Raw genomic sequence first — 19929 nt, 5'->3', positions numbered from 1 at the left:
GGCAGGCTGGCCCCAGAGTCTGTGGGCTTAGTTCCCCCAGCAGGGATCATACCCACACCCCCTGCCCTGGAAGAGGGATTCTGAACCCCAGGATCACCAGGGAAGTCCTGACTATACCCTTTCATTCATCTGAGGGCAGCTTCCTGGTCTGAAGGAGATGAGATGGCTATCTCTGCCCTTGTTTAGCTGTGTGATGGTGGAGAATCCATGTACCCCTCTAAGCTTCTGTCTCCCTCATCAATACCTGGAAGAAAAATTTGCTCACCTTCACCCACATTTCATGTTCACATTTGCTCCCGTGACATTGGTTAATGCAAGCGACACATCCAAGTCCGATATCATCGGAAAGGAGATCTCATTCTCCCATGAGGAAGCATGCATTGCTAGGCTGCCTCAGTCCTGTCTGACTCTGTGCAACCCCATGGACTGTAGCCCACCAGGCTCCTCTGTCCATGGGATTCTCCAGACAAGAATACTGGGGCGGGTTGCCATGCCCTCCTCCAGGGGATCTTCCCGACCCAGGGATCGAACCCACCTCTCTTATGTCTCCTGCACTGGCAGGCAGGCTCTTTACCACTAGCACCACCAGGAAAACATCCCCCCAGCCCAAGGGCAAGAACTATTTTGATAATGATCTACCTCGGACCCAGTGAGGCAAAGACAGTAGTTAGGACAAAGAATGTTTGGTCCAGGGAGCGGGGAAGAAGGAGAGAAGTGAAAGCTTTTTCTCACTACCACTCAAGGCCTCCTGCGATTTCCCAATCTGTCTCCACTTCCTCCTCTTCAAAGTGGACCTGTTGGTGAGGTGAGGGTGTGGTGGGGAGGGGTGGGAAGGAATCGAAGGGGGAGGAGGCACTATTTCAACAGAAGGACTGTCTGGGCGTTCACGTCTCTGCCTGCGGTGATCAGAGCTGGGCATGTGTACTCACTCCTCCCGGGTATAGAAACACCCCTCCAGCCTCTCTCCTGGAGGGCCCACGGAGCCCCCATGTCCCCAGCCCCGCTCAGGAGTGAGCTGGGTCGCCTCTGCACCTACTTGGAGGAACTGGAGGCGGTGGAGCTGAAGAAGTTCAAGTTATACCTGGGGACTGCGACAGAAATGGGGGAGGCCAAGATCCCCTGGGGGCGGATGGAGCCGGCGGGTCCCCTGGAAATGGCCCAGCTGCTGGCGGCTCATTTCGGGCCACAGGAGGCCTGGCTGCTGGCCCTTGGCGTCTTTCAGCGTATCAACAGGAAGGACCTGTGGGAGAGAGGCCACAGAGAGGACCAAGGGAGGGGTAAGGAGGTGGTGACGGTCCGGGCTGAGGCTGCTACCCACCGATTCCCTTCTTTCGTGTTTTTGTTTTGCTGTGTTTTTTGCAAGATTTTTCTGCTGCTTCCTGTTTTAAAAATTAATTAATTAATTTGGCCGCACCTGGTCTTCCTTGTGACATGTGAGGTCCTCATTGTAGCATGCTGGTTTCTCTCTCCAGTTGCCTGGAGGCATGTGAAATCTTAGTTCCCCCAGTGGGGATTGAACTTGTGCCTCTTGCATTGGAAAGCCGGTTCTTAATCACTGGACCACTGGGGAAGATCGCCCCTTCTCCTTCCTGATGATCGCTGGGCTCCCAAGAGCCACCTCTAACCCATCCCCCTGGCCTTTGTTTGAGCTGCCTGGAGTACCTCCCTCTTCACCTGGAAAACTCCTATTCATCTGTCAGAACCCTGAAGGCACTACTTTCTCTGTGATTCCTTTACTCATTTTCTCCCTCTCCCTGCTCAATCACCCTGGCTGGCTTGGAAACCCCACTTTTCATACTAAGTACTTAATAAATATACATTTTGGAGTCCATAAAAGAATAGAAGATGTTCAATAAATAAGTATTGAATAAAAAAATATGCCAGGTACACATGTATAAAAGACATTTCAAAAATGCTAGTTTCTGGTGTGGGATTGAAGGGGAGGAGGAATCCAAGCCGACTCAGAACGCTCTGGTTGAGGGATTAATCAGATGGATGGAGGTGCCAATCACTATGATTGATACCCGTGGGCATTGAGTTATTACCATGCAGACAGTTTGATGTAATGGAAGTTACTGTCGTGAAAGGCTAGTCAGATACGTGCCAGCTGATCTGTCAAAATTCCTCTTCCAGACGCTCCACCTGGTGGCCCACCCTCACTGGGCAGCGAGTCAGCGTGTTCTCTGGACGTCTTGCCTGCCGCTCCAAGAAAAGGTGAGCCACGAGCCATGTAAGCTGGTGCAGCCAGTATGGAAAACGGCATGGAGGTTCCTCAGAAAACTGAAACTAGAATTACCATACGACCCAGCAATCCCACTCTTGGGCATATACCCGAACAAAACTCGAATTCGAAAAGATACATGCACCCCTTTGCTCACAGCAGCATCAGTCACAGTAGCCGAGACATGGGAATGACCTAAATGTCCATCGGCAGTTGAATGGATAAAGATAAATATATATATCACATCTTCTTTATCCATTCCAGCCTGAAGAAGCTGGAATGCTATTCAGCCACAAGAAAGAATGAAATCATGCCATTTGCAGCAATACAGATGCAACTAGAGATTGTCATACTAGGTGAAGTCAGAAAGACAAATACCATATGATATCACTTACGGGTAGAATCTAAAATATGGCGCAAATGAACCTATCCACAAAACAGACTCACAGACCTAGAAAACAGACTCCTAATTGCCAAGGGGGAGGTGGGTGGAGGAGGGAAGGACTAGTTTTGGATTAGCGGATCCAAACTATTCTATATAGGATGGATAAACAACAAGGTCTTACAGTACCACAGTGAAGTATATTCGATATCTTGTGATAAATCATAATGGAAAAGAATAGTTAGAAAAAGAATGTCTATATGTGTACAAGTGAGTCAGTTTGCTGTACAGCAGAGATGGATACCACATTGTAAAATAAATCAACGATCCCTGCGGGTGTGCTCAGTCATGTGTGATTCTTTTGAGACCCCATGGACTGTAGCCCATCAGGCTCCTCTGTCCATAGTATTTCCCAGGCAAGAATACTGGAGTGGGTTGCCACTTCCTTCTCCAGGGAATCTTCCCAAGCCAGAGACTGAACCTGCATCTCCTGCACTGGCAGGCAGATTCTTCATCACTGGGCCACCTATTAACGTGAAGTGTGAAAATCGCTCAGTTGTGTCTGACTCTTCGTGACCCTGTGAACGGTAGCCCACCAGGCTCCTCTGTCCATGGAATTCTCCAGGCCAGAATACTGGAGTGGGTAGCTGTCCCCTTCTCCAGGGGATCTCCCCAACCCAGGGATTGAACCCAGGTCTCTCGAATTGCAGGAGGATTCTTCACCATCTGAGCCACCTGGGAAGTTAAAAGAAAAACAACAAAAACAGAATAGTTCCCATGTTGATGCTTCTGCTTCCCACAAGGAGGCAAGCTCTGTGGTGTTGTACCAAAGTACCAAAGTTCCCAGGCTCCATCTAGAAAAGACTTCCAAGGTCATCACAAAGCAGATAGTTCACTAGACCACAGTTTGCATTAATGCACGCATTCATTAAAGGCTGCTGACCAATCTATCCTTCACGGTCCTTCATTCCTCTCCGTTAGATTCCCAGGAAGCCTACAGAGACTACGTCCGCAGGAAATTCCGGCTAATGGAAGACCGCAACGCGCGCCTGGGGGAGTTCGTCAACCTCAGCCACCGGTACACGCAGCTCCTCCTGGCGAAGGAACACTCCAGCCCCAGATGCGCCCAGCAGAAGCTCTTAGACACAGGCCAGGGAAACGCGGGGACCGCTGGCCAGCCAGCCAGCCTCATCCAGATCGAGGCCCTCTTCGAGCCAGATGAAGAGCGCCCGGAGCCCCCGCGCACCGTCGTCCTGCAGGGCGCGGCGGGCATGGGCAAATCCATGCTGGCCCACAAAGTGATGCTCGACTGGGCCGATGGGAAGCTCTTCCAAGACAGGTTCGACTACGTCTGCTACATCAACTGTCGGGAGATGAACCGAGGCACTGCGGAGCGCAGCGCGCGGGACCTCCTGGCCGGCTGCTGGCCGGAGCCCTGCGCTCCTCTCCAAGAGCTCGTCCGCGTGCCTGAGCGTCTCCTCATCATCATGGACGGCTTTGACGAACTCAGACCCTCCTTCCACGACCCGCAGGGCCCCTGGTGCCTCTGCTGGGAGAAGAAAGCGCCCGCGGAGGTCCTCCTGGGCAGCCTGATTCGTAAAAAGCTCCTGCCCGAGCTGTCCCTCCTCATCACCACGCGGCCCACTGCTCTGGCCAAGCTCCAGCGCTCGCTGGAGCATCCCAGGCACGTGGCGATCCTGGGCTTCTCCGAGGCAGAGCGCAAGGAGTACTTCCACAGGTATTTCCACGACAGGGAGCAGGCAGGCCAGGTCTTCAGCTTCGTGAGGGACGACGAGCCCCTCTTCACTCTCTGTTTTGTCCCCATGGTGTGCTGGGTGGTCTGCACCTGCCTCAAGCAGCAGCTGGAGGGCGGGGGGCTCTTAAGACGGAGGTCGAGGACCACGACGGCCGTGTACCTGCTCTACCTCCTGAGTCTGATGCAACCCAAGCCAGGGACCCCCACCCTGCCGTCCCCGCCCAACCGGAGGGGGCTGTGCGCCCTGGCGGCCCACGGCCTCTGGGAACAGAAGATCCTCTTTGCGGAGCACGACCTCCGGGAGCACGGCCTGGACGCGGCCGATGTCTCTTCCTTCCTCAACATGAACATCTTCCAGAAGGACATCAACTGCGAGACGCTCTACAGTTTCATCCACCTGAGTTTCCAGGAGTTTTTCGCGGCCATGCACTACGTCTTGGATGATGGAGCGAGCGGATCCGGCCCCGAGCGGGACCTCAGCAGGTTGCTGACCGAGTATGCCTTCTCCGAGAGGAGCTTCTTAGCCCTCACGGTCCGTTTCCTGTTTGGACTCCTGAACGAGGAGACTAGGAGCTACCTGGAGAAGACGCTGGGCTGGGAAGTCTCGCCTGGCGTCAAGACCGAGCTGCTCGAGTGGATCCGCCGCAAGGCTCGGAGCGAGGGGTCCACCCTGAAGCAGGGTGCCCTGGAGGTCTTCGGCTGCCTGTACGAGCTCCAGGAGGAGGAATTCATCCAACAAGCCCTCAGCCACTTCCAGGTGGTCGTGGTCAACAACATCACCACCAAGATGGAATACATAGTGTCCTCCTTTTGTGTGAAGAGCTGCAGGAACGCCGAGGTGCTGCAGCTGTTCGGGGCTGCCTACCAAGCCGATGGAGAAGACGGGCTGAGATGGCCCCTGGCAACATCGTAAGTATTTGCTGGAGCTCGCTCCCCGAGTTCATGCCCTTAGCCAGGTTCATGTTCTCAAAGCAGGTGACTTTTCCCTCCATTCTAGGAGATATTTGGCAATATGTGGAGAAGGATTTCGCTGTCACAGTTAGGGGAGATCAGACAGATGATAGGGTTCTAGTGGGTGGAGGTCAGGAATGCTGCAAAAATATACGTACGGTGCACAGGACAGCCTCCATCACTAAGAACTATTTGGCTCCAAAGTGTCAACAGTGCCCAGGTCATTTTCCAGTTCTTAAACAACAAGAACAAAAACACTAATGGTTGCTCAGTTGTGTCCAACTCTTTGAGACCCAATGAACTGTAGCCTGCCAGGCTTCTCTGTCCATGGGATTCTCCAGGCAAGAATACTGGAGTGGATTGCCATGCCCTGCTCCAGGGGATCCTCCTGACCCAGGGATGGAACCCAGGTCTCATGCATTGGCAGGTGGATTCTTTACCACTGAGCCACCAGGGAAGCTCTAAGCAATACTTATCAGGACTAAATAGTGGCCCATGTTAAGGAGAATGTATCCAGTCAACGTATATTATCCAGGGCCTTATATCTGTGGTCTAGGCTATCCCTTTTTCTTCAGGTTGTTTTTTTCCCTTGTCCTTGCCCTGCTGGGCTTAGGAGATCTTAGTTCCCTGACCAGGGATGGAACCTGGGCCCCTGGCAGTGATAGCACACAGTCCTAAGCACTAGACCCCCAGGGAATTCCCAGTGATTTTTCTAAACTTACTATATGGTCTTTTTTTTTTTTCCTTAAAAGTTTTTTCACATTGAGGTGTAGTTGATTGACATTTCTGTGTTAGTTTCAGGTGTACAGCAAAGTGACTCAGATATATAATACATATATATAGTTTTTTCAGATTATTTTCCATTATAAGTTATTACAAGATATTGAGTATAGTCCCCTGTGCTATACAGTAAGTAGGTCCTTGTTGCTGGGCAATTTTTTTTTATAGGTCAAAGACAGTATGAATAAGCCACCCAGTACCCCTAACAGAGCAAACATTCAATGGAGAAGGAAGATAGACAAAGAATAGTAAATAAATCAATAGGCAAATGAAATGAAATTGATTAAGGTAGTTGCAAACAGAGTTATCTATTAGGAAGAAAGTAAAACCGGGTAATATTATATAACAGACAGAGACTTGGAGGGGGAAGGGCAACATGAAAGGAGGTGGTCAGTGAAGGAAACTCTGAGCAAGTGAAATTCTTTGTGTGTGTGTTTGGCTAGGACTTTTGTTTTGGTTTGAGTTCCCTGAGGAATCACCTTAGAAGCAAGGATTTCAACGTAAGTGGAGTGGAAAGGAAACATTCTTGTTCCCTCTCCTCTCTTAGGTTGTGAAACCGGGGGGCTTATAAATTAGACTTACAAAAGACAGATTCATAAGCTAAAAAAAAAAAAAATAGAAGTTTGGTGGCACGTTCGTTCCCACTTACACATGGACGGACCCAGAAATGAGTACCCCAAAGGGATCCGTAGAATTTGGGGTTATGCATATATATATATGTGGAACCTGGAGAGATGGCACCGATGAACCTATCTGCAGGGCAGCAACGGAGACACAGGCAGAGAAAGGGCACAGACTCGTGGGCACAGTGGGGGAAGGAGAGGGCGGGAGGAATTGAGAGAGGAGCGTGGAAACATACATTGCCATATGTAAATAGACAGCCGGGGGGAATTTGCTGTCTGACTTGGGGAGCTCAACCTGGTGCTCCGTGACAACCTGGAGGGGTGGGATGGGGTGGGAGATGGGAGGGAGGTTCAATAGGAAGGGGACATGTGTATACCTGTGGCTGATTCATGTCGGTGTATGGCAGAAAGTAACATAAGGTTGTAAGCAATTATCCTCCAATTAAAAATAAATTTTAAACAAAAAGTATTTGGGCTTATGGACAGTCTTAACAAAAACAATACGTTTTTAGGGCTGTGACAAGACAAAAGAAAAGCGTTTTGAGTTTCCGGGGCAGCACGCTGTGGAAAGGCAAATTTGTGGGGAAATGGATGGAATAATCGTTTGTGCAGTCTCACAATGATTTCATCAGCTTTGGAACTGCGGGGGAAGAAGAATCCTCTTCCTTCTTAGGGTCTCTGGCTGGGCCTAAGAATTAAACTGACATAAGACAGCATAACGGGGGAAACACCCAAACTTTACTGAGAGAGAATGAAGACCGGAAGAGCAGGTGATGCTGCTGGCCTGGGGACCACACTTGGGAACCACAAGTACAGATGAAAGGCTTTAAAGAGCTCTCTGGGGCTTTCCCTGGTGGGCCAGGGGTTAAGACTCCGTGCTTCCGCTGCAGGGGGTGCGGGTTTAACCTTGTTTGGAACTTAGATCCCCCACACTGCATGCACTGCCAAAATAAATAAATCAATAAATTTAAAGAGCTCCCTGACAGTTACTCAATCAAGGAGCAGAGCTATATGGTTTTCTGCCCTCTCTGAGTTGCTTGCTAATGCTTTTGGAAAAAAAAAAAAACACGTTACAATGGAATATTTCAAATATACGCAGAGTATATATATAGAGAGAGATAGATGAATATATATATTCATCATTTATTTAACCAGTTGCAACATTTTGCCAAATGTGCTTCATCTATTGTTCCGTCTTGCTTTTTTTTTTTTCCTCAAAAAAAATTTTGGGGGGGATTGTTCCTGCTAGGCTTGTGGGATCCTATTTCCCCAACCAGGGATTGAACCTGTGCCCCTTTCCCTCACCATGGCATCATCATTCCTAACAAAATTAACAATTCCTGGGAATTTCCTGGTGGTCCAGTGGTTAGGGGACTTCCCTGGTGGTTCAGACAGTAAAGCGTCTGCCTACAATGCGGGAGACCCAGGTTCAATCCCTGGGTTGGGAAGATCCCCTGGAGAAGGAAACGGCAACCCACTCCAGTACTCTTGCCTGGAAAATCCCATGGATGGAGGAACTTGGTAGGCTACAGTGCATGGGGTCGCAAAGAGTTGGACATGACTGAGCAATTTCATTTTCACTTTCCAGTGGTTAGGGCTTCCTGCTGTCCCTGTGAAGGGCCTGGATTCAATACCAGATTGAACCCAGGAATTGATCAGCATAGCAAAAAACAAAAGCAACAACCAAAAGACACAGTTCCTTAATATCTTCTAATACTCAGTCCATATTCAAATATGGAGCTTCCCTGGTGTGCGCATGTGTGCTAGGTTGCTTCAGTTGTGTCCTACTCTTGGCGGCCCCATGGACTGTAACCCACCAGGCTCCTCTGTCCATGGGACTCTCCAGGCAAGAGTACTGGAGTGGGTAGCCATTCCCTTCTCCAGGGGATCTTCCCGACCCAGGGATTGAACCTCTGTCTCTTACGTCTCCTGTATTGACAAGCGGGTTCTTTACCACTAGCGCTGCTTGGGACGCCCTCAGGCTCCGCGGCAAAGAACCCACCTGCCAATGCAGGAGACACAGGAGACGTGAGTTCGATCCCTGGGTTGGGAAAATGCCCAGGAGAAGGAAATACTAACCCACTCCAGTCTTCTTACTGGGAAATTCCACGGACAGAGGAGCCTGGCGGCCAAAGAGTGGGAGATGACTGAGGGCTGAGCACACGTGCCAGGGCCAAACATCTCTAAACTGACCATCCTGTGTCCTTCCCACAGCCCCGAAAGGCACGTTTTACCTGATGTCTACAGCGAACAGCTGGCTGCTGCCCTAAGCACCAACCCCAGCCTGGTGGAGCTGGCTTTGCACAGCAACGCCCTGGGAAGCCGGGGGGTGAAGCTGCTGTGTCAAGGACTCAGACACCCCAACTGCAGACTGCAGAACCTGAGGTGAGTCCAGGCTGGTCTGTGAGCTTCTGGGGGACCTACCGTTCCATCCTAAGGGGCTCCATCAGAAAGAGCAGAGGGTGGGACTTCCCTGGTGGTCCAGTGGTTAAAACGTCCAGCTTCTACTGCCAGGGGCACAGGTTTAATCCCTGGTTGGGATGCTAAAATCCTGCAAGCCGCGTGGTGTGGCCAAAAAAAAAAAAATCATAGGATGATGTTTGCTTGGGCTCCCATAAGAAAGCACCACAGGCTGGATGACTTAAGTGATAGACTTTGATTTTCTCAAAGCTGTGGAGGCTGGGAGTTCTGGCTCAGTGTGTTGGCAAGCTTGGTTTCCTCCGGGGCCCTTCTCCCTGCCTTGCAGACGGCCACGGCCACCTTCTCCATGTTCTCACAGGGTCTTTCCTCTGTGTGTGTCTCTGTCCTAATCTCCTCTCCGCATAAGGACACCAGTCATATGGGACCAGGGTCCACCCTAATGACCTCACTTTAACTTAATTACCTTCTTGTAGTGATGGAGAAAAGGAGAATGGGGAGAGGAGGGATAAATTAGGGGGTGGAGATTAAAATATATACACTTTGTTGTTGTCCTTTAGTTGCTGAGTCGGGCCCCACTCTTTGTGAGCCCATGGACTGTAGTCTTGGCAAGAATACTACAGGGGGTTGCCATTGCCTTCTCCAGGGGATCTTCCCAACCCAGGGATTGAACCTGCATTTCCTGCATTGGCAGGTGGGTTCTTTACCTCTGAGCCACCAGGAAAGCTCATATATAAAATAGATAACCAACAAGGATCTACTGTAGAGAACAAGGAACTCTACTCAATATCTTATAATAACCTATAAAGGAAAAGAATCTGATATATATATTCATATATGTATTCATATAATTTTTATATTTGTATATATTCAGTAAAGCTGAATCACCTTGCCTTGCTATATACCTGAAACTAACACAAGATTGTAAACCAACTATGCGTGCTTAATCACTCAGTTGTGTCTGACTCTTTGTGACCCCGTGGACTGCAGCCCGCCGGGCTCCTCTGTCCGTGGGATTCTCCAGGCAAGAATACTGGAGTGGTTGCCGTGCCCTCCTCCAGGGGATCTTCCCCACCCAGGGATCGAACCTGCCTCTCTTACATCTCCTGCGTTGGGAGGCGGGTTCTTTACCACTAGTACCCGCCACCTGGGAAGCCCCTTTACAAAACAACCCCAAACGAAATCACCTGGCTCTTTTCTTCTTTGCGTCCCAGGCTGAAGAGATGCCGAGTTTCCAGCTCCGTCTGCCAGGACCTGACGACCGCACTGATCGCCAACAAGCACTTACTGAGGATGGACCTCAGTGGCAATGCCCTGGGGCTGCTGGGCGTGCAGCTGCTTTGCCAGGGGCTCCGGCACCCCAAGTGCAGGCTGCAGGTGGTGCAGTGAGTGTCCCCCCCCGCCCAGGAACATGTCCTTCACCTCTGTGACCTCCTGGGACAAGCTGCTTGTGTCCTGGGACTTGAAGCATCTCCCCAGATGTCAATCCCCAAACCCCTACCTCTCATCACAGCGGCCCTTAGACCCATGACCTGAGATGCCACCCCTCCCAGACTCTGCACTTTGTGCGAGTGTGCTGAGTCACTTCAGTCGTGTCTGACTCTTTTGCCACCCCGTGGACTGTAGCCCACCAGGTTCCTCTGTCCATGGGATGCTCCAGGCAAGAATACTGGAGTGGGCTGCCATTTCCTCCTCCAGGGGATCTTCCCGACCCAGGGTTTGAACCCAAATCTCCTGCTTGGCAGGCATATTCTTTACCACTGAGCTCAAATTAGAGCTGCCCTTAGACCCTTGACCTGAGACTCCCGCTCTGGACTCTTTGCACTTTGGAGAACCTGTTTCTGGCCTCTTCTGACCCCAGTCATTTCCACATGGTGAGGAGTCCCTGGGGCCCCTGCCCACCCAGAACCCACACCCTATTTATTGACCACATCCTGAGTACTCAGAACCCCAAAGGTCTCCATGCAAAGATCCTTTTCTTGTGCAACTTCCTGTTTCTTCCGTGCCACTGTTTTCAAAAAATCACCCTGCCTTCCCCCTCTATGTCTTTGTTACCACTACTCATAAGAACGCTTCATTCTTTTCCCATTTTTAAAGACTTTTTTTTGATGTGGACCACTTTTAAACTCTTTATTGAATTAGTTACAATATTGCTTCTGTTTTGTATTTTTGGGTTTTTGGCCACAAGGCATGTGGGATCTTAGTTCCCCTATCAGGGATCAAACCCAGACCGCACCCCTCCCACCCCAGTGGGAAGGTAAACTCTTAACCGTGGGACCTCCAGGGAAGGCCCCCAACACTCTACTTCTGACACTTTATGTGTGGAGTTATCCTCACACGAAGGCATGTGACGCCAACTGGGTGTTCTGGAATTTAAATTGGTTCTAACACTATCTACCTGGAGATGGCATCAGAGTAAGGCTTCATTGCCTGGAACCTGTGTCCCCTGCATTGCAAGGCAGATTTTAACCACTGGATCACCAGGGAAGTCCCATGTTTTTGCTTTTGTTTTATCCCTTAGGAAATTAGAGATTTAGGAACTCTGTGCCGCCAGCAGCCAGAGCAGAGACTTTGTGTGTGTGTGTGTGTGTGTGTGTGTGTGTGTATTTTTTTTTTCTATTATCTCACTGCTCCTCATCTTATTCCTCCAAATCAACTTCTACTTACCCTTCTAGAACCAGCTCAAGTCCTCCCAGAGAGCCTTCCCTCACTGCACACCATGTGCCAAAGGTGGGTGAGGAGGCGCCTCCTCCAGGATGTTCAACAAACAGTGACCCCCGCTGGTGGAGCACTGACCATGTGTCAGGCTGGCTCTACCCCACTGCTTCTAATAAATTATGTAATCCTCACAACCACCCTGAGCCGGCGTAATTAGTATCCTTATTGTAGTCAGTAACTTGAGACATGGTGGCACATGTAACAGAAAGCTGAGACCTGAGGAAAACTCGCTTGAGGGAATCCCCTGGTGGTTCAGTGGTTAGGACTCTGTCCTCTCGCTGCCAAGGGTCAGGGTTCAATCCCTGGTCTGAGAACTAAGGTCCCACAAGCCACTATGGGATGCAGCTAAACAAACAAACAAAAAACCCCAAAAACAAAACAAAAATCTCCCTTGAGGTCAAAGTATGGGGGGTGGGGAACAGGTTGTTGAACCCTAGAGACCCTGCTCTGAACTATTACTGTGTACACTGCCTCCATGAGACCACCCGTGTGTGTGTGTGTGTGTGTGTGTGTGTGTGTGTGTTAGTTGCTTAGTTGTGTCCGACACTGCAACCCATAGACTGCAGCCCACCAGACCCCTCCGTCCATGGGATTCTCCAGGCAAGAACAGTGGAGTGGGTTGCCATTTCCTTCTCCAAAAGGAACTATAGAAAGAAGAAAGTGAAGTCGCTTAGTCGTGTCTGATTCTTTGCAACTCCATGGACTACAGCCTGCCAGATTCCTCTGTCCATGGGATGCTGCAGGCAAGAATACTGGAGTGGACTGCCATTTCCTCCTCCAGGGGTTCTTCCTGACCCAGGGATCGAACCCACGTCTCCTGTATTGGCAGGCAGGTTCTTTTCCATTGAGCCACCAGGGAAGCATGTCGACTGATTCAATGGGCCAGAGCAGGAACCATCAAGACACGGAAAAGCAAGATGGCACCTTCTTCAACTCTTCTCTTTCCTCCCAAGGTTGAGGAAGTGTCAGCTGGAGGCCGAGGCCTGCCGGGAGCTCGCCTCTGTGCTCAGCACTAGTTGCCATCTTCTGGAGCTGGACCTGACAGGAAATGCGCTGGAAGACTCGGGCCTGAGGCTGCTGTGTCAAGGCTTGAGGCACCCAGTCTGTAGGCTGCGGATTTTGTGGTGAGTTCTACCGGTGTCTCTGTGAATCTGACTCCTCTAGGGACCTCATATGGGCTTCCCTGTGGCTCAGAGGGTAAAGAATCTGCCTGCAGTGCACAAGACCTAGGTTCAAACCCTGGGTGGGGAATATCCTCAGACGAAGGGAATGGCAACCTACTCCAGTATTCTTGTCCGAGAAATCCCATGGACCAAGGAGCCTGGCAGGCTACAGTTCATGGGTTTGCAAAGAGTCAATCACAACTGAACACACACACACACACAGCTATTTTTAATTTTTTGAGGAAGCACTATTTTCCGTAGCCACTGCACCATTGTACATTTCTACCAACAGTGCAAAGAGGTTCCAATTTCTCCACATCCTCACTAACACCTGTTGCTCTCTGTTTTTTGGATAATGTCTATCCGAATGGGTATGAGGTGATATCTCATTGTGCTTTTGACTTGCGTTTTCCTAATGATTAATAATGTTGAACATTTTTTTTCACATGATTTGTGGCCATTTATATATCTTCTTTGGAGAAATGTCTATTTAGGCCTTTGGCCATATTTCAAACAAGTGGTTTATTTGAAAACATTCCTTTTAAGATTAGGGGCAGGCATTTGCAGCAACATGGATGGACCTAGAGATGATCATACTAAGCAAAGTCACTCAGAAAGAGAAAGACAAATGATATCACTTACACATGGAATCTAAAATGATATCACTCATACGTGGCATCTAAAATGTGACACAAACTCATCTATGAAACAAACAGATTCACCATTGCAGAGAACAGACTTGTGGTTGCAAAGGGGAAGGCAGGGTGGAGGAGGGAAGGCCTGGGCATTTGGGGTTAGCAGATGCTAACTATTATAAACTGAATGGATAAACAAGGTCCTACTGTAGAGCACAGGGAACTATATCCAATATCCTGTGATAAACCCTAATGGAAAAGAATATGAATAACTTGAGTCACTTTGCTATTAAAAGAACATTGTATTATATTAAAAGAACATGGTATTAAAAGAACATTGTAAATCAAGTCGACTGTAATAAAATTTTTTAAAAAGATTGGGGGCAGTGAGGATAGCATCAGCATTGTACAGGAAACCCTCCTGAGCACACGCCGAACTGGATTTTGCAGGTTGAAGATCTGCCTTCTCACTGGTGCTGCATGTGAAGACCTGGCATCCACCTTCCGCGTGAACCAGAGCCTGGTGGAGCTGGACCTAAGCCTGAATGACCTGGGGGACCCCGGGGTGCTGCTGCTGTGTGAGGGCCTCAGGCACCCCCAGTGCAAACTCCAGACCCTCCGGTGAGTCCCTGCTTTCCTCACCATCCTAGGAGTCCAAAGTCATGATTCCTGCCCTCCTGCCTGGGCTCAGGGGGGCTGTCTCCCTCCCCTCCTCTCCTAACCTCTAACTCCATCGGCCTCCTGTCAAAGGTTTTTCTGCCACAGAGCCTTTGCACAAGCAGTTCCTTCTTCCTGGAATGCACTCCTTTTTTTTTTCTTTTAACATTTATTTTATTTATTATTTATTTATTTAGCTGCCTGCAGGGTCTTACTTGCAGCATGCAGGATTTTTAGTTGTGGTATGCAAACTCTTAGTTTTAGTATGTGGGATCTAGTTTCCTGACTAGGGATCAGACCCAGGCCCCCTGCATTGGCAGCCTGGAATCTTAGCCACTGGACCACCAGGGAAGTCTCCCTGAGATGCACTTCTGCTCTGATTTCTTCTTTTGTTCACCCTGATAATACCTGTTTCATCTGTTAGGATCCAAAGCAAATGCTTCTTCTTCATGCACACCTTCTCCAGCTCCTAGATAAGACTACTTTTAGGATCCTATTTGACCTTATTTTTCTCCTCAGTGTCACTTATCAAAATGTGTGTGTGTGTTGTTGTATTCCAGAAGTACAGGAACAATACATTGTGGCAACAGCGTGTGCCAGTGACTAGCATAAGATCTGGCTCAGAGATTATATTTTTAAATGGTGGAAGAGATGAAAAAGCAAATTAAAAAAAAAGAAAATGAGGAATTCCCTGGTGGTCCAGTGGTTAGGACTCTACACTTTCATTGCTGGGGGCTGGGGTTCGATCCCTGGTTGGGGCACTAAGACCCCAGAAGCTTCTGGGTGGGGCAAAAAAAAAAAGCAGCAGGACTGTCAATTTCATCTTGCCCCTCCCCCATTCCCTCTCCCCACCCCTAAACACTAGTTTGTTCTTGTATCTGTGAGTCTGCTTCTTTTGCATAATATTCACTAGTTAATACAGTAGCATTGTCGACCCCATTAAGCTGAAGACATCTGGGAATTCCCTGTAGTCCAGTGGTTAGGACTCCCTGCTTTCACTGCTGAGGACCGGGGTTCAATCCCTGGTGGAGGAAGTAAGATCCAACCTCTCTTCCCCAAAAAAACTTCAGAAGGAATGAGCCAGCTCTCTCCTGTGCTTAATGTCTTCCCAGGCTCGGCATTTGCCGGCTCAGCTCTGCAGCCTGTGAGGGTCTCTCTGCTGTGCTTGGGGTCAGCTCCCACCTGTGGGAGCTGGACCTGAGCTTTAATGACCTGGGAGACCACGGCATGTCCTTGCTGTGTGAGGGGCTGCGACACCCCACCTGCAGAGTCCGGAAACTGTGGTGAGTGGCTGGGAGGCAGGACTGCTGGGTGTGATGCTGGTCCCTGGCAGGGGTGGGAGGGGATCTGTCCTTATCTTTTTTTCTATTGGACTTATCCTTCCATCCCTCCATCTCTCTGGAAGATACGAGATGCTCAGAGGTGGAAAGAAAAGCTGTGTAAATGAGTCGCTGAGTAATTCATCCTCTGGAATACAAACAGACGAGGCTAAGTTTTTCCATCCAGTCATTGCCTCTAAACATGTTCTGTAAAACTCCCCTTTTCTCTGGGCATTTACTTGGGCAGATTTATAGCTTTCTGGTAACCTTTATGTAATAAAAGTTCAATCTGGGACTTCCCAGGTGGTCCAGTGGCTAATAAGTCTCCTCGCTCCCAATGCAGGGGGCCTGAGTTCAATGCCTGGTCGGGAACTAGATCCCACATGCCTCAACCAAGACCTGATGCAGTTAAATAAATAATAAATAAATAAATATTTTTTAAAAACTTCAGTCTGGTCCAGAATAAACTTCAGTCAAATGTTCTTCCTTCCCCCTTCTCCCAATACCAGCCCATCCCTTCCTCCCAAAACACTTAGAATGAGAGGAGGCTGTGTCTATTTTTTTAATTAATTGTGTTAATTAGTTATTTTTGGCTGTGCTGGGTCTTCACTGCTTTTCTCTAGTCGCAAAGAGCAGGGGCTACTCTTTGTTGCGGGGCAAGGGCTTCTCATTGCCTTGGGTTCTCTTCTTGCGAGTCTATGCTGGTGGCTCAGATGGTCAAGAATCTCTTAGAGGCTCTAGGCAGGCAGGCTTCAGTACCTGTGACTCACCGGCTCTTGAGCGTTGACTCAGTAGTTGTGGTTGTTCCCTGGCATGTGTGACCTTCCTGGACCAGGGATCAAACCCCTGCTCCCTCCATGGGCAAGCAGATTCTTAACCACAGGACCACCAGGCAAGCCCAGGCTTATCTATTTTTAATTTTCCTCCCTTCGTAAATCTCTAGCTTATCTGGGGCCCTGGGTAACTGGAAACGAAGCTGAGGGCTTAGGGACAGCGTGTCTCCCTTTTGTTATTTATTTTTGCCCGCACTTGGGCCTTGGTTGCTGCGAGAGGGCTTTCTCTAGCTGAAGTACACAGGCTTCTCACTGCGGTGGCTTCTCTTTTTGCGGAGCACAGACTCTACAGCATGGACTCAGTGGTTGTGGCTCATGGGCTTAGCTGCTCCTCAGCATGTGGGGTCTTCCGGGACCAGGAGTCTAACCCACGTCTCTTGCACTGGCAGGTGGGTTCTTAACCACTGGACCAAGGAAGCCCCATCTCTCCCTTCATTGGTGCGGCTAGGTTCCCTCTGGGATGTCAGTACCAGCCCCTCCCAGTCTGGCAGGTGTCCAAACGATACCTGTCTTGTGGGGATCACTTGTGTGTTCTCATGGGGACCCCAGAGAAGGTGCTCCTGACATGGGATGATCTGGGTCAAGCTCTTTCCACAATCCCCTCCCCAGCTCTCACTGTGTCCTGCTCCTTACCCTTCTGTGCTTGTGAGGTGGTGATTACATGTCACCCACCTGGGTCTTTCTCGTCCATTTCAAGTCCTGAACTGTTGCCTTCTACCTTGTTTGGAGGCACATACTGCCTCACAGCCTCAGCCAAAGATGAAAACTTTTCCATCTAACATCCCAGCTACAACAACATTTCAATGCTACCTGTTTTTACTGTAACAGCATGGAATACAGGAAAGAAACACAAATTGGACAGAATAGAAACCAGAGAAAATCAGATGGCATAGTGTTGGGTGGGGCAGGAAGCAGCCCAAATCATGCTGGCTTCTTAAAAAAAAAAAAAGAAAAGATGGGGGAGAGCATTGATCAAGTTGTGTAGCTAGAAGGGTAGGTTTCAGGTATGGCTTGATCTAGACATTCAGATATTTGATCTCCATGATCTCCTCTACTTATTGCTGTATTGGCTCTATTATGAGTTAAAGTTAGCCTTGATCCAATACATGGTGGCAAAAAGCCTACAGCTCTATAGATGACTTCTTTTCGGGTGCAAGTTCTGGAAAAATCTCTAGGGAAAGCATGATTCTGGTTCACTGTTTTGGATGGATCCTGCGCCCAGAGGGAACCACTCGTGGTGGCTGGGGACAAGGAAACCAACCAGCTTAGGCCTGGCCCCTATATCTACCGCTAGAGCTTGTAGCCATTAATCCCTGAGATGGGGGTTTCAATGAGAAATTGGGATAGAATTACCAGAAGGAGAAATTCTTGGCTGCAAAATCGGGATATCCATTACAGATGGAGCTATGATCTTTTTTCTTTCTTTCTTCTTTTGTTTAAAAAAATTAAATTTGGGGCTTCACTGATGGCTCAGTGATAAAGCGTCTGCTTGCCAATGCAAGAGACACGGGTTCGATCCCTGGTCCAGAAAGTCCTCACATGTCAGGGAGCAGCTAAGCCTGAGTGCCACAGCTACTGATCCTCAGCTCGAGAGCCCGTGAGCCACAACTACTGAGCCCATGAGCTGAACCAGCTGAAACCCAAGCTCTGCAACAAGAGAGGCAACAAGAGAAGCCTGAGCACCACCGCTAAGGAGTAGCCCCGCTCACCACAACCAAAGCCCACACAGCAACGAAGACTCAGCACAACCAAAAATAAATAACAATTAAAATAAATAAAATGAAAAACTTGAATTTTTATCAGAGTATAGTTGCTTTACAACGTTGTGTTAGTTTCTACTGTACAGCAAAGGGGAATGTCTTTAAATGCCTTTATGAAATGCTTTCCCTCACCACATTGGCCTTAACCTGGACTAATCTGATTCTAGTCTACTTCTTTCTTAAACTGATCCCTAAAAACGTCACCCAGATTCCCTATGAAGCTGACACTTTCCAACACGAACTGCCGACGTTGCTTCAACCACTTCTCATCTTCCACAGGCTCGACAGCTGCAGCCTCACAGGCAAAGCCTGTGAGGACATTTCTTCTGCCCTGGGCGTCAACCAGACCCTCACAGACCTTTATCTGACCAACAACGCCCTGGGGAACACAGGTGTCAGGCTGCTGTGCAAGAGGCTGAGCCACCCGGGCTGCAAACTCCGAGTCCTCTGGTGAGAGATGGTCCCTGCCTCTGGAGGAGACGGGCCCTGGGGCTTGGGGTCAGGAGTCAGTATGCTTAGGCACTCAGTCATGTCCGACTCTTTGTGACCTCATGGACTGCAGCCCGCCAGGCTCCTCTGTCTGTGGGCTTCTCCAGGCAAGAATGCTGGAGTGGGCTGCCATTTCCTCCTCCAGGTATCTTTCCCAGCCAGGGATCAAACCTGAGTCTCCTGCATTGCGGGCAGATTCTTTACTGTTTGAGCTACCAGGGGAAGCCCTTCCATAAGATGATTACAAATTAAATTTGCTCACACAGGCTAGGGTCTTAAAAATGGGGTATAGCTTAGAGCAAGCTTATCTCCCAATAAGATTTGATTTACAATGATGAACTACTTAATGGAATTAACATATTGTAACCAAGCAGGATGTATGAGAGATTTGCTGTACGGACGGAATGCCACCATAGTGGCCTGGAATATTTCCCATCTTGTGTCCTCAGGTTGTTTGGAATGGACCTGAATAAAATGACCCACCGAAGTTTGGCGGCACTTCGAGTGACAAAACCTTACTTGGACATTGGCTGCTGAGTGGCTGGGCTGCTGATTCTTCTCTTGAAGTCAGGACAGAAGAGGACCATCCCAGGACCCATGAATCAATGATGATCTCTGTCTCTTTACTTCCTCAAGAGACAAGATCCTCTGCAGAATAATCTTTGCTGCTTGGGGTTTGTGCGATTGCTGGGCAAGAGTGTGGAATTTTAGTTTGGAGAGTTGGTGCCATGGAGAGAGTTCAGGGCAGGGTCCCAGATGATTTTGGAACAGAAGCTCTCAATTGAGGATGAGTTTTGTCAGCCCCCTCCAACCTCCCCCTTCCCAGGACACCCAGCATTGTCAGAGGACAATGGGCTGGGGAGAGTTGTTGGCATCTTGTGAAGTCCTGCTATAAATGTTGTAGAAAGTAAAAATACAGTGACAGTGCCCACAATAAAGTATCAGGGAACTGCTGACCATAACCACCCTCCTCGGCCAGGCCTGCTTGCCTGAGTTTGCTCACAACAGGAGGCCCCGATAAGGAACTTGGTGCGCTTATTGGTTATCCATCTTAAATAGAGCAGTATATTATCCATCCCAAACTACCCCTTCCCCCATCCTTCCCCTCTGGCAGCCCTAAATTCATGAGCAAGCTGAACTAGGGGTAATCTGACCCACTTAAAGCGATCCCTAAACTGTCGTAAGGGCTTCCCAGGTGGCGCTAGTGGTAAACAATCCTCCTGC

The 19929-nt window shown here is 49.3% G+C and overlaps 1 protein-coding gene across 1 annotated transcript; it reads left to right on the top strand.

The window, feature by feature from the left end:
* The first annotated feature begins 988 nt into the window (after positions 1 to 988).
* On the top strand, positions 989 to 19242 carry NLRP12 (NLR family pyrin domain containing 12). The gene is made up of 10 exons (XM_052656598.1): positions 989 to 1277; positions 2134 to 2214; positions 3585 to 5268; positions 8928 to 9098; positions 10346 to 10516; positions 12803 to 12973; positions 14098 to 14268; positions 15417 to 15587; positions 18496 to 18666; positions 19155 to 19242. Exons 1-10 carry the CDS (start codon positions 989 to 991, stop codon positions 19240 to 19242), a joined length of 3168 nt encoding a protein of 1055 aa, XP_052512558.1.
* The last annotated feature ends 687 nt before the right edge of the window (positions 19243 to 19929 follow it).

This window comes from Budorcas taxicolor, chromosome 18, assembly GCF_023091745.1.
Source record: "Budorcas taxicolor isolate Tak-1 chromosome 18, Takin1.1, whole genome shotgun sequence".
NCBI classification, from domain to species: domain Eukaryota; kingdom Metazoa; phylum Chordata; class Mammalia; order Artiodactyla; family Bovidae; genus Budorcas; species Budorcas taxicolor.
This window is presented reverse-complemented; position numbering and strand designations above follow the sequence as displayed.

Coding starts and splice junctions, on each gene's coding strand:
- NLRP12 (XM_052656598.1), top strand. CDS start 989: ATGTCCCCAGCCCCGCTCAGGAGTGAGCTGGGTCGCCTCTGCACCTAC. Junction 10,517..12,802: donor TGCAGGCTGCAGGTGGTGCA/GTGAGTGTCCCC, acceptor TTTCCTCCCAAG/GTTGAGGAAGTGTCAGCTGG. Junction 18,667..19,154: donor TGCAAACTCCGAGTCCTCTG/GTGAGAGATGGT, acceptor TTGTGTCCTCAG/GTTGTTTGGAATGGACCTGA.